Genomic DNA, 12,818 nt, shown 5'->3' with positions numbered 1-12,818 from the left:
CAACTGAGGCAGCAGGATCACTGCCCGTTTGAGGCCCTCCTGGACTACATAATGAGTTCAAGGCCAGCCTGAATTACACAGCTAGGGCCTTTCACCAACAAAACAAAATAAAATAAAACAAAAACAGAAAAAAAAAAAAAAAACAAAACAACTGAGAACATGCAGGAGGCCCTGCAGGAGGCCCTGGGGTCCATTCCTAGCACCACACACACAAAAGTGGAGAAATATTCGGTATCCTATCAAAGCAGTGAGGTGGGGAACCAGCTGAGTTACCTACGAGGATAAACGCAAGGTCCCAGACCTAACGAAACAAGGTGCGGATCTCCACGTGCACACACACACACGTGGCGGTGTTGCCGTGTCGCCCCGTGTGGAAGCAGATTAGTGACACGGAGCCTCCGAGAGGAAGAAAATCCACAGCGCGGATTCTCTCCCGGCCCTCCCTCCCCCTCCGCCCCTGGAGCCGGTCAGTTTTCTTTCAGTTCCGCCCGGGCCACCCGCCGCTCGCCTTTTCTTATACTAAGCAGGTCCTCCCGGGCCCCAGGCGTCCACCTCCGCCCCGCCCCGGGCTGGACGCTCTTCCCGACTCCCCGCTCCCAGGAGCCCGCGGCTGATTTCACCCGGCGCAGGCGGGGCTAGTGGCTGTCGCCGTCCCTCCACTTCTCAGCGTGGTCGTTGGATCTGCCCAGGGCCAGTATCCCGCCCGCCCCCGGCCCCCTCCCCACCCGCGTGGAGCGTCCCCGCAGCCCGCCTTGCAGGCTCGGTCCTCGTCTTCCCGCCACTCCCGGCCTTTGGGGCCAGGAACCCGCTGTTGGCCCGCCCGGCCGCCCAGGACTCACCGAGGTCCGCAGCCGCCGGCGCCCTCACTTCCGCCGGTGCCACCCCCGCAGAGGGCCGGGCCGGCCGCGCGCCCCGGAGCCTGGGTTCCGCCCGCGCCGCTGCGGCCGCCCCACGTGGTCGCCGGCCCGCTGGCTACCGCTGTGGCCATGGCCCCTCCGCCGGCTCAGGCCAGCCAGCTTGTGATCTGGGGACGTCTGGGATACCCGTTTCACAGAGAGTGAAACAGGCTGAGAGGGGAAGGTGTCCTCGGCAGCGTTAGGGGCAGCGTTCGGTCCTTGCCTTCTCATCCCGCCGTGCACACTCCTGCCCCTCACCTCCCCCATGCTTCGGCAGCCACGTGCCGGGAGAGGGGCTTAAAGCGGCGCTGCTGGGATGGACAGGAGGCCGCCAGTTTGTGTGCCAGCCCTCCCTGCAGCCCCCTTTTACAAAGTGGGAAGCTGAGGCCCTGAGTGGGGAGCAGGAATCTTGCTGCTCTCGGCCCAGATCACATTCACTTTTTGGAAGTAGGGTCCACTTGGGGGGAGACCCGAGGACCTCTGCTTGCCTGGAAGATCCCAAGACCCAGTCAGTATCTGGCACACAGGTACTGTACTCCACAAGTATCGATGGAATGAATCTTCCGTGCATAGCAGTACAATAAAGAGTTGTTCCCTTAATCCTGTCTAGGAGGGGGCTCTATTTATTTATTAGTCTAGACAGACTAATCTTGTCCTCACAACCTCTGCTCTATAGGGGGTAGGAGTTACAGCGGAGGGTATAAATGAAAAAGTACATAAAAGACTTTTCAAGATTTGATAAATTCACGTAAACTAGGTGTAGTGACACATGCCAGTAATCCCAACTCTCGGGAGGCTGAAGCATGAGGATCATCACAAGTCAGAGACCAGCCTGGGCTACAAAATGAGTTCAAGGCCAGCCAGAACTACATAGTAAGACCTTGTCTCCAAAGTCAAAATTGAATATGTAAGTGTAAATTGATATAAAAGGAATAAAATAAACACAGAGCACACTCCTGTAATCCCAGCTAGTGTGGGGAGGTTAGGCAGGAGGATTGCAAGTTTGAGTCCAGCCTGGACAATTTAGCAAGACCCTGCCTCAAAATAAAAAATAAAAAGGGCTGAGGCTGTGCCTCAGTGGTAGAGCTGCTTGCCTAAAGCATGCGAAAAATTTTGAATTCAATCCCCAGGATGGGAGGGGCTGGATAAAATAAGAGCCACGGCACAGGGGGCTGCAGAGTTGGGCAAGTTTAAAATTGGGTGGTCAGAGGAGGGAGCATTGAAGAAGCCACCCTGATCAGGTAACTCTAGTTCCAGTAGTCTCTTAGGTCCTTGAAGAGATAGGTCCAACAGGGAACTGGTGACAGATGGAGGTCATCGAGGGTAATTTGCAAGGCCTTGGGCAGGGTGGGGCTACTTTAGATAGGCTGGTCAGGGAGGCCTCTGGGAGGACAATTGAGCTGGGACCTGAATAACAATCTGAGGAACTCCGGAAGATCAGCATCTGGAATTCACTCAGCACTGAGCTGGCCACACCTGGGGGGGACAGGCACAGACGCTGGCCTTAACCTCAGGGGGCTCGCACTGAGTGGGTGTGGGGAGACCAGTTAACAACACTTCCACACTGTGATGCGGTCAGTGCCTGGAAGAAGACAGATCTCTCGTAAAGGTTTAAGGGTGGGGCAGGGTGTCGATGCCACTTCAAACAAACAGGATTTCAGCCAAGTAGAGGTAGGGAGGATGGCTGCCTATCACCTTTTAGTGGCCAGTTCAGGCCCAGGTAGAAAGTACCCCTCCTCCACCCCAAACCCTCCCAGGGCTCCTGTCTCAGGAAAATCAAAAGATTTGAAGTGTCCACAGTGTTCAAAAGAGTGGGTGTGGTGGTGCACGCCTGTAATCCCAGCACTCCAATGTAATCCCAGCACTCTGGAGGCTGAGGCAGGAGGATTACCATGACTTCGAGGCCAGCCTGGGCTACATAGCAAGGCCCTGTCTCCAAACAAACAAAAAAGCAGTGTTCAAAAGAGCCCTCTGGGTGTGCCCCTATTTCTCTCTGTGTGTGTTCTGGCAATGATGGAATTTAGGAATCCATTACCTTTGCACTGAGATACATCTCTAGCCCTTGCAGGGTCCAACGGGCTGGGTCCAATCTTGCAATCCTACTATATCTCAGCCTCCCAGAGCCCTGGGGTCACAGGCAGGCGCCACCTTGGCCAATTTTTCCTTTTTTCCCCACTGCAGTCAGTCCCCAACCCTTATTCAGGGGCCCACTCCAAGCTTTCCCTTTTCTTCTGGAACACCCTGGCCAGCTACCTCAGGCTTCAGCTCTGACCTGTCCTTAGCTGGCATCAAGAAAAACTGAAGCCCCCAAATTTGGGCATGACGGAGCACGCCTGTAATCCCAGTATTTGGGAGGCTGAGGTAGGGCGATTGCCATGAGTTCAAGTCCAGCCTGGGCTACATAGGAAAATTGAAATCGGAATAACACTGTCCCCCTTCCTAGGTTTATTTTGCTCCACAGCAGGTATGATCATGACAGAGACTTCCATCTTAAGAGTTACCCTGGGTACTGTCCTCGCCCCCCATAAACCCTGTGAGTACAACCTTACCGCACGCGTTCTTCACCCGCAGCGCGCAGAACAGAGCCTTGTGCAAATAGTTCAATAAACCGTTGCTGGATAAATGTTACTTGTAGTAATATTATTTGTGCATGTGAGTGTGTGTGTGGTGTTACTGGGGACCGAACACAGGGGCTTTCACACTGAGCTATATCTCCAGTACCTTTTTACTTTTTATATTGAGACAAGGTCAGGGCTGGGAATATCGTGCCTGGGATAAGCGTCTGCCTGGCAAGCGCAAAGTCCTGAGTTCCCGGTACAAAAAAAAAAAAAAAAAAAAAAGAGAGAGAGACAAGGTCTCCATAAATTGCCCAGAATGGACTCCAATCCTCCTGCCTCAGCCTCTCAGAGCGCAACATGCGCCATGACCAGCTTGTAACACATTTAATGAAATAGTCCAGTCTGGGAGGTTCTCATCTTTAAACAACAACAAAAAAGTACTCCAGGTTATTAAACGCCTAGTGAGGAAGGGGGCCCACGATTTATTTTTTATTTTTTATTAATTAATTTATTTATTTATATTTTTGGTTTCGGGTTTTTTTTTTTTCTTTCTGGTACCGGGAATCGAACTCACGATCTTGCGCTTGCCAGGTAGGCGCTGTGCCGCTGAGCTAGATCCCCAGCCCCGGGCCCACGATTTCTCAGGGTGCATATGGGCATCCCGTGCCTCAGTTTCACCAGCCTTCAAATGGGCTAAGCCGGGTTGTATGAATTTAGAGCTATCAGGTTTCGGTAGTGCGCAGGGCTTGGGGATTGAGCAGGGCGGCACGCAGGGCGGCACGCAGGGCGGCACGCAGGGCCCCTGCGAAGCCGCCCCGTCCTCCGCCAGGCCCCGCCCTCCTGGGCGGAGCTCCGCCCGGTCAGCACGTGTAAAAGTTCGCCGCGGGTCGCCGCAGCCACTCACCTGAGCGCCTCGCTCCGAGCGCACACAGCTCGCGCGTCCTCCGCCAGCCAGGCCGCCTGCCCTTCCCGCCCGGCCCGCGACTCATGTCCCGCCGCAAGGCCGGCAGCGCGCCCCGCAGAGTAGAACCCGCGCCCGCCGCCGGCGCAGACAACGAGGAGATGGAGATGGAGATGTCGGACCTCGTCATCGATGTGAAGCTGGAGCCGGACGCGCGGGCCCTGCAGGCCCCGATGGAGGTGTCCACGCTGGAGCGCTTCGAGGGCGAACCCCTTCACTCGCCTGGACCCGTGCCCGCCGGGGCCGCCCTCCACGCCCTGGCCGCGCAGAGTCCGTGGGCCCACTGCATGCGGCTGACCTCGAGCCTAGCCGGTGAGCTCCCGCGCCCCTGCCCCAGCCCAGCCCCTGCCCCGGGCCCTGGCGCCAGCTTCCCTCCCTGGGACCCTCAGGCGGGATCCCCTTTCTTGGGTAAGGACCGCAGAGCCTGCTTCAGGTCCCTCGTCCGGTCCTGGCCCCAGCCTCCCCAGTCTGACTTTAGGGTTTCCTCTCGCTCTCTTTCTCAAAACCCCCAGCCCCCATCCTGGCCCCACCCCGCGCTCACCGCCGCTTCCTCCCTGCAGACCGCCAGCCCTGGACCGACAAACACCCAGATCTGTTGACCTGCGGCCGCTGCCTGCAGACTTTCCCGCTAGAGGCCATCACTGCCTTTATGGACCACAAGAAGCAGGGCTGTCAGCCCTCCAGAGGCCCCAGCCCCTGCAAGGGCTCAGGTGAGTGAGGCCGCCGGCAGTCTCCCTCTCAAGTTCAAGGGCTGGGCTTCCTGCGGGAGAAGGGGCTGAGCTGGACAGGCAGGGCACCGAGCGCTACTTCCCCTTTCTCCCCTTCGGGTGGAGCCTAGGCGTGACCAGGGCTTGCCAGTCGCGGGACTGGGACTAGAGGTGGGGAGGGGGCGGGGGCGGAGGCTGGGCAGGGCAGGGCAGGAGGTGGCCCGCAGGGTGTGGCCAGCCCCAGAAAACTGGCCTGGGGATTTGCCACACACACCCCCCCAATCTGGTTTCACTTCTCCTTCCCCTTGGACAGAAATAACTGGCCAGGTGGCTGGACTAGGGGGGCACTAGGGGGACCTGGGAGGATGGCAGAGTGGGGGAGGGGACTCGAGGCCAGCTGGAAGCTGGGGTTGCCACCCCCTCCCACCTCTTCATCACATGGATTGAGGTGCTGGTCCAGTCTGAGCCAAGGAAGGGGCCCTGGCTCTCTGCCTTGGTGGAATCTCCCAGCTCTAGGTGCTGGGAAGCCCCTGGTTTGAGCCCGGGGTGCTGGACACCCGGGATCGTTCTCTTGGGAGGGAATTTAAATGCTTAATGTGGCGCTCAATACGCAGCATGATTTTCCTAAGCCTTGGCTGTGAGACTCTCCAAACCTGTGAATTTCCAGCCCCCAGCCCATGCCCTCCAGGGACTGGAAAGTGGGATTATATCCCAGGCTGAGCCAGGGAGGGTCTGCCTGTGGGAAAGGGGAGGGACTGTAACTGAATCCAATTTAGTTGGAGGCCTGGAGCCTGTCCTCCTGGGTGAGGGTGGAGCTTGATAGAATCTTGAAGGAATCACTCCAGCTCGAGTATTGGACGTGGAATTGGAGGCCCCTTGGTCTGTAAGCTCATTTTAGGCTTGTTGAGGGCTTATGTGGACCGAAGCCTTCAGCTGTTTCCTATTTGAGGTCACAGCTATCCTGGAAAGGGGGGGACCCCCGGAATCCCCATACTGTAACAGCTGAGGTAACTGATGTTCAGAGAGGTTACTTTTACCCAGGGTCACACTTAGGGAGCAGAGGGTCTGAGTTTGTCGCAGGCCAGGTTGACCTTCCCCAGCCTCTGCCAGTGTTGCGGCCTAAAGACCACCCCTTTGGAGACTGGCTAGGATTTGAGAGATCTGGGGCCTCTTCATTTGGGGTTCATGCAGAGGCTGGGGGCTTAGGTCACGGTCCTGCCCCTCCCCCACCTAGACCAAGGTGTGTGGCCTCTTCTGCAAAGTGGGGAAATGGAAATGATTGTGGAATCCCTAAACATGGGGCTTGGCACAGAAAAACACCCACTAGTTGAGAGGTGGTTTTGCTCTATTAAGCCGAGTTTGTTTTGTTCGGTTTTTTTATTTGTTTGTTTTAGAGACTCACTGTATAGTTTAGGCTGCCCTTGAACTCACTGTGTAGCCCAGGCTGGCCTCGAACTTGCAGGGATCCTCCTGCGTCAGCCTCCTGAGTGCTGGGATTACAGGTGTGCACCACCATGCCTCATATTTTTAAAAGCCTCAGCTCTGCATCCCATAGTCCCCAGGTTTCTGGATTGAAGTCCCCATTGCACCCTCCAAGCTGTGTGGCCCAGGGAAATGCCTCTGCCTATGTTTGGGGGGGTCTTGTTTCCTTGCCCAAGGGAGCAGAGGCCAGGCACAGTACCTAGCACCTAGGAAGTGCTCTTTGAATTTAGTCGCTTTTTTGGGGTGCTAGAGATAGAACCCAAGGGTTCCACCCCAGCCCCTGGTTACCTCTTCTGCAAGGACTTCCTGACCCCTCTCTGTCCTTTTTTTGAGATAGGGTCTGGCCATATAGCTAGGCTGGCTTTTACCTCACTGTGGAGCCCTGGCTGGCCGTGAACACTCAAACTCTCGGCAATCCTCCTGCCTCAGCCTTCTGAGCCCTGGGATTACAGGTGTGCACCACATCTGGCTTGTCCCTCACTCTTAACAGTTTTTTTTTTTTGGTTATTGTTGTTTAATTTTGCAAATGTAGAACCCTTGTACTCAGCACATTTTCCTTACTTCAGGAAGCTTCCTGAGGGTCTAGTGCTCTCCTTTATTGCTGAGTTTTCCACATTTAGAGCTGAGCCTGTCCCCAAAAAGGACCCCTGGTATCTAGCACCCCTCCCCACCAGCACTAACTTCCTGCACCTCTCTTGTCTCTAGAATTCAAGGAGCATGCGATGCTGAGCTGTCTTCACTGTGGCAGGCAGTTCACAGGTGCCTGGAAGCTGCTGCGCCACGCCCAGTGGGACCACGGGCTGTCCATCTACCAGACAGAGTCAGAGGCCCCTGAGGCCCCACTGCTGGGCCTGGCTGAGGTGGCTGCGGCCGTGTCTGCTGTGGCAGCTGTGGGGCCTCCGACCCAGGCCAAGGGTGCCCGGCTCAATGGCCTCAACCGGCGGAGCCCCACCTGCCCTGTGTGCATGAAGACCCTCAGCTCCTTCAGCAACCTCAAGGTGCACATGCGCTCGCACACCGGCGAGCGGCCCTACGCCTGCGACCAGTGTCCCTACGCCTGCGCCCAGAGCAGCAAGCTCAACCGCCACAAGAAGACCCACCGGCAGCTGCCACCCCAGAGCCCCTGCACATCTGACGCCAGCCAGGAGCAGGTGTCCACGGCACCTCCAGAGCCAGCTGCCCATGCTGCCGCCCCGGCCACCGCCCTTCCATGCAGCAGTGGTGGCGAGGGTGCTGGGGCTGCAGCCACAGCAGGCATGCAGGAACCTGGTGCTCCTGGCAGCGGGGCTCAGGCAGGCCCGGCTGGGGAAGGCTGGCAAGTGGTGGGCAGAGAAGAGAGAACTCACCCTTCAGAGAACCAGAAAACCTCACCCAAGAAGATCCCCAAGGCGTCGGGCAAGAGCCGCGGGCCAGGGGGCAGCTGCGAGTTTTGCGGGAAGCATTTCGCCAACAGCAGCAACCTGACCGTGCACCGGCGCTCGCACACCGGGGAGCGGCCCTACGTCTGCGACCAGTGTCCCTACGCCTGCGCCCAGAGCAGCAAGCTCAACCGCCACCGCCGCATGCACGGCCTGGAGCCTGGCAGCACCCGCTTCAAGTGCCCGCACTGCTGTGTGCCCTTCGGCCTGCGAGCCACCCTGGACAAACACCTGCGGCAGAAGCACCCCGAGCTGGGCGAGGTGGCCTGAGCACGGGAGGGCTGTCCCCGACACTGGTCAGCAATTGTGCTGACCTCGTTGTCCTTGTCTTTGTTCAAATAAATGTCTTCCCTATTTACCCACGTGCTGGACTCTAGCTTTCTTGGGGTGTTGGGGTGGGGCAGGAGGCTTCACCTTGGGTGGACACTGGATGGACCGGTTTGGAGTGGCGGGTGAAGGGAAAGGCCAGCCCCAGTGCCCGGGGCGCAGCGGGGCTGGCACAGAAAGCCGCGTTCCCAGTTCTCAGTGTGGGCGAGGCCAGGGCAAGGGCCAGGCGAGGGCGGGGAGAGGCCTGGACCTGTCGCCGGAGGCCCCTGGGCACAGTCCCGGCCCATCCTGTCCACATGTGTGGGCAGGTCTGGGCCCTTTCCCACTCGATCAGCCCCCTGCCAGCAAAGCAGGCCTCACAGGCTTTGGCAGGGTGTGTGACCCACAGCAGTTCTGGTTAAGGTGGCTGCAGTGACACTGACACCTGGCCTATAAGCCTAAGTGCCTCCAAAGCTGCTAGTCAGAAGTTTGAGGGCCACGCCGGCCACACAAACGACAGAGGCCAAGTAAAGAGCATTAAATAACATACTGCTTTATTTCGCTAGAGAAACCAGTATTAAAGATTGAGCCTTGGACCCTGCCTGCCCTGACCCCACTACTAATGTCGGTAATGGGGACTTCGGGACCGGGACCTCGAACGCCTGCGGAGAGAAGGGGTGGCCATGAGCATGGACCCACACATGCAGGCCACTGGGGCTTCAGCCATGGGAGCAGGGCTGTGGGGAGGGATGGGAGGGGGTGGAGAAGTGGGGCTAGGACTTTCCCCCCAGAGGGGGCAGGCAGGGGATAGGAGGGTGCCCTGGAGGGAGCGGACTGGCTGCTCACCTTCGGGAGGAGCTGTATTCTCGACCTGGAAAGGAAAAGCGGGCAGCTCAGTGAAAGCCACTGCCCCAGGGCCAGGGCTGCTCCTGACCTGGGCAGGTTCCCCAAGGAGACACCAACACTTGTGGAGCCCACCAACCACGCCCTGTCGCCCTTGCCAGCCCAAGCGTGCTGGGGATGAGCGGCTCTCACTCCTGCAGCTGCTCTGTATTCTCGTGCAGGGGGCAGCTGTGTGTGCGCACACACCTCAAAAGCCTTAATTTATGGAAGGCTGTGGCTGGAAATGCACTGCACTCTCAGTGAGCCTGACTGGCGCCTTTTTGTTTCCGAGACAGGGTCCAGCTCCTGCCCAGGCTGGCTTCAAAGCTCTGGGCTCGGGTGCTTCTCCGGCCTCCAAGGCTCGGCCTCTCCTGCCCAGCAGAGCCCGGGGGCAGCGGGGACACTCACTGTAACGAGGCGAGGGCGAGCGGCTCTGGCGACTGTACTGGCGTTCCCACTCCTCTCGCTCCTTCTCCCTGCGTTCCCGCTCCCTGCAGGGAGAAAGGGGAGGCAACCAGGAGAGGGGTGAGCACCTGCGGGAACGGACGCACCGGGAGGCAGAGCAGCGGGCTGGGGGACTGGAATCCAGTGCGCCCTGCCAGCCAAGCCTCCAGAGCAAACCCGAAGGAGGGCTGGACAGTTCTAGCACTTTCTATCACCGCTTGGGGACCTGTACATGCTGGGGGTCAGGACGGCAACCCCAATGGCAGCTTCCTCACTGGCTGCCTTCCCTGCACCAGGCCTCGACTGTGCCGAATCCTCCCAACAACCACGAGGGGGACGGGTTCCCATCGCCATAAGCAGACAAGCAAACTGAGGCTCAGGACAAAGGTCCACGGTGGCAGGTGGCAGAGCCAGGGTCAGACAGCAAGCATGACACGAGCAAGTCTCCAGCCACCCTTCCCCCACCTTCTGACGGCAGCGCGTGCACCCCCTGAAGCCCCGCAACACCTCAGGCGTGTGATAAACAGTACAAAAGCAGGGACAGCGCAGCCCGGGCACCCGCTGAGCCTGACCGCGATCCCACAGAGGCGGCACCGGTGCAGTCACCTCTGTGGCTCACAGACAGGAGCCCCCACTCCGACAGGTAACGTGCTCGTCTGCGGGCACTCAGCAACAGGGGATGAGAGCCAATTCCAACACGAGCTCTGCCTGCCTGACCCCTTCCTGCCTGCAGCCCTGCGCCCATTGAGGAGGCCCTGGGGACTGTCCCACTTCCCAAGGGCCACATGATCAGCGGGAACTGAACCGCAAGTCTGTGTGATTCAGGCTCCGAGCCCTGGACCACCACTCACCAAGCAGTGGAATAAAGGAAGAAAACAGACAGGATAAGGAGAAAAAAGGCCCTGTCCCCAGGACTGGCTTCAATTCATTCAACAAACATTTAACAAGCCTCGGGTGCTGACGGCAGGGCTGCCAGACCTAACGTCTTAGTGGAGACACAGTTAACTGAGGCAACAGCCACAGAGCTCATTTCAGGTGGAGGGAGGTCAGGACCAGAGAGAGGATGGAGCAGGGCACAGGGCAGAGCTGGAGGCGCTGCACCGGGAGGATGCTCAGGGACGGTCCTGGGGGCGGGGTGCCAAGAGGACAGCCCACATGGCAAGCTTGGGAGTGGGGAGCCAGGCTGCTGGGCCAGGTCAGGGGCAGCTTCGCTGGCTCGGATCTGACCCGGGGGCTGGTAGGGCTCCAGCCAGGGCAGTCCAGGGGAGGCCGGGACTCGGACAGACAGGAGAGTTGGGGGGGAGCCTTACTTCATCCGGATCTTGCGGGCCATGGCGCGCAGCTCATCTTCCCGCTCCTGCAGCAGAAGCAGCCGTGAGGTGTGGCCCGGCCAGCAGCCACGGGATAACCCTGTCCCGTCCCATCTGGCCCGTCTCTCCCTCACCTGCCGCTCATGCTCCTGCTGTATCATCTTCTCCTGAGCCGCCTTCTTATCCGCCTTGACTGTGGAAGGAAGGCACATGGCTGAGGGCACCCTCAAAGCGGCTTCCTACCCAGGCGGCGGGGTTGAGAGTGGCCAGCCAGATCCGCAGCAGCGAGCGCCCCTCCTCCCCAGTGTGCCCCAGGGTCTCCCGGACCTCGGGAAGGCCCAGGGACAGGGGTGGGACGTACACTGCCTGTTCAGCGCCTTCTGCATCCTCAGCTTCAGCCTCTCTTGTGGTGTCAGCTTGGGCTGGGGAGGGGAAGAGACAGGAGGAGGTGGGTGTCCCAGAGCGCCCAGGGACTCCTCAGCCAAGAGCCTGGCGCTTGCGGGGATGTGGAGGGGAGGGCGTGAGGCTCTCAGAGGCTTGGGACAGCTGCAGCCCAGTGCGCAGGGAGGCGGGGAGAGCACACACTCTCAGGGGCAGTCCCTCCGCTCCCCTCCAGCCTCAGTCCCCGGGGCTGCATCCCAGCCCACCCAGGTGCCCCTGCAGGCCCACCGGGCCCAGCTCTTGGGCACTGCTGCTGCGGGAATTAGACGGGCGAGTTCCAAATTCTTACTGACTTTGGCAGCTCCTGTCTCTTTACCAGCGGCAGGTTCGGTCCTGGGTGGGACGAAAAGGCAGTTGCCCCCTCTGAGCCCACAGCCTCTGCACTGCCCTCAGCACAGCGAGCCAGATGCCCCAGTGAGTAACGCCGTCCCTCTCAGACCCCTCAGCCAGCTCCACCCACAGGCCCCCAAGGCAGGGCCACCCCAGGACCCCAGGAGCTCCCTCCCTCCCCAAGGCTGCCACACTTGGACCCCAGCCCTCACCCACCGCCCAGGCTCTTGCTCACTTTTTCAGCTTCTCGCCCACAGCAGGGGACGCTGCTGGCCGGGCCAGCTTCTCCCGTGGGGGCGACGGTGAGTGACTCTGGCTGCGGCTGCGGCTGTGACTGTGGCTGCGGCTCTGACTGAGGCTGGGGCTGCGGCTCCGGCTCTGGCTGGGGCTGCGACTGCGGCTATGGCTCAGGCTGCGGCTTCGGGAGGGGCTGAGGGACCAGCTGCTGCGGCTGCGGCTGCTGCTGTGGTGCTTGGGGCCCCGGCCACCCCGCCGGTAACGGTCCCCAGAGCGGGAGCGGCTCCTGGGGTGCGGCAGACCAGAAGGGGGCAGTGAGGCCCCTGGGATAAAGCTCTCTGATGGCCGCCGCGCTTCTCTTCCTCACTGCACAGCGTGTGCCAACTTCTTGGGGGGGCAAGCCTGTCCCATGCCATGCCCAGCTCGGGGTACACAGCAATATTCCAGAGTGCCCTCACTCTCACCTTGCCAGCGCCCAGAGGCTCAGTGCTTGTGGGACCCACGTGTGGTGCACACGGAGCCCCGTCCTCTCCCCACTCAGAACACTGGTGTTCCCGAGCAAGGGCTGGCTCTGGAGCTGTGGCCAGGCCCTGCTGCCCTCCGCTGAGCTTTCGCTGTCACCACTCTGGGGCAGGGCACAGCGAGCGATCCGGGAGCCACTTCTGGGCTGCATGCTGCCTGCCTAGGCCATCTTGGCTTCTCATATAATTACTGTGTTATTGAGAAAAAGAGGCCAGGTGTGGTGCTGCACGCCTGTAATCCCAGCACTCGGGAGGCTGAGGCAGGAGGATTGTTGCGAGTTCAAGGCCAGCCTGGGCTACAAAGTGAGCTCAAGGCCAGCCTGAA

The 12,818-nt window shown here is 59.6% G+C and overlaps 3 protein-coding genes across 7 annotated transcripts in view; 1 reads left to right on the top strand and 2 right to left on the bottom strand.

Moving 5' to 3' along the window:
* Positions 1-926, bottom strand: part of LOC102005087 (protein phosphatase 1 regulatory subunit 37) — a 48,078-nt gene extending 47,152 nt beyond the window's left edge. Inside the window, exon 1 of one of the 2 annotated variants that reach the window (XM_005412493.2) lies at positions 840-926. The gene's annotated coding sequence lies outside the window, so the exon portion shown is untranslated. The remainder of the gene's footprint in view (positions 1-839) is intronic. The other variant, XM_013508759.1, reaches the window with a different exon arrangement.
* Positions 927-4,361: 3,435 nt separating this feature from the next.
* On the top strand, positions 4,362-8,384 carry Znf296 (zinc finger protein 296). Its single transcript, XM_005412546.2, has 3 exons — positions 4,362-4,727; positions 4,976-5,125; positions 7,310-8,384. Exons 1-3 carry the CDS (start codon positions 4,442-4,444, stop codon positions 8,290-8,292), a joined length of 1,419 nt encoding a protein of 472 aa, XP_005412603.2. The 5' UTR covers positions 4,362-4,441; the 3' UTR covers positions 8,293-8,384.
* A 476-nt stretch (positions 8,385-8,860) lies between these two features.
* The window catches only part of Clasrp (CLK4-associating serine/arginine rich protein), a 23,148-nt gene continuing 19,190 nt past the window's right edge, over positions 8,861-12,818 (bottom strand). For 3 of the 4 annotated variants that reach the window (XM_005412485.1, XM_013508747.1, XM_005412488.1), the window contains 8 exons: positions 11,971-12,258; positions 11,699-11,738; positions 11,326-11,386; positions 11,099-11,157; positions 10,965-11,011; positions 9,619-9,725; positions 9,175-9,199; positions 8,861-8,990 (listed from right to left, as the gene is read on the bottom strand). In XM_005412485.1, the coding sequence (XP_005412542.1) occupies positions 8,948-8,990; positions 9,175-9,199; positions 9,619-9,725; positions 10,965-11,011; positions 11,099-11,157; positions 11,326-11,386; positions 11,699-11,738; positions 11,971-12,258 (670 nt within the window). In that variant the 3' untranslated portion in view covers positions 8,861-8,947. The remainder of the gene's footprint in view (positions 8,991-9,174; positions 9,200-9,618; positions 9,726-10,964; positions 11,012-11,098; positions 11,158-11,325; positions 11,387-11,698; positions 11,739-11,970; positions 12,259-12,818) is intronic. The other variant, XM_005412486.1, reaches the window with a different exon arrangement.

Source organism: Chinchilla lanigera, unplaced genomic scaffold, assembly GCF_000276665.1.
Source record: "Chinchilla lanigera isolate Chin_1 unplaced genomic scaffold, ChiLan1.0 scaffold00154, whole genome shotgun sequence".
NCBI classification, from domain to species: domain Eukaryota; kingdom Metazoa; phylum Chordata; class Mammalia; order Rodentia; family Chinchillidae; genus Chinchilla; species Chinchilla lanigera.
The sequence above is the reverse complement of the archived record's forward strand: the minus strand, read 5'-3'. Positions and strand labels throughout refer to the sequence as shown.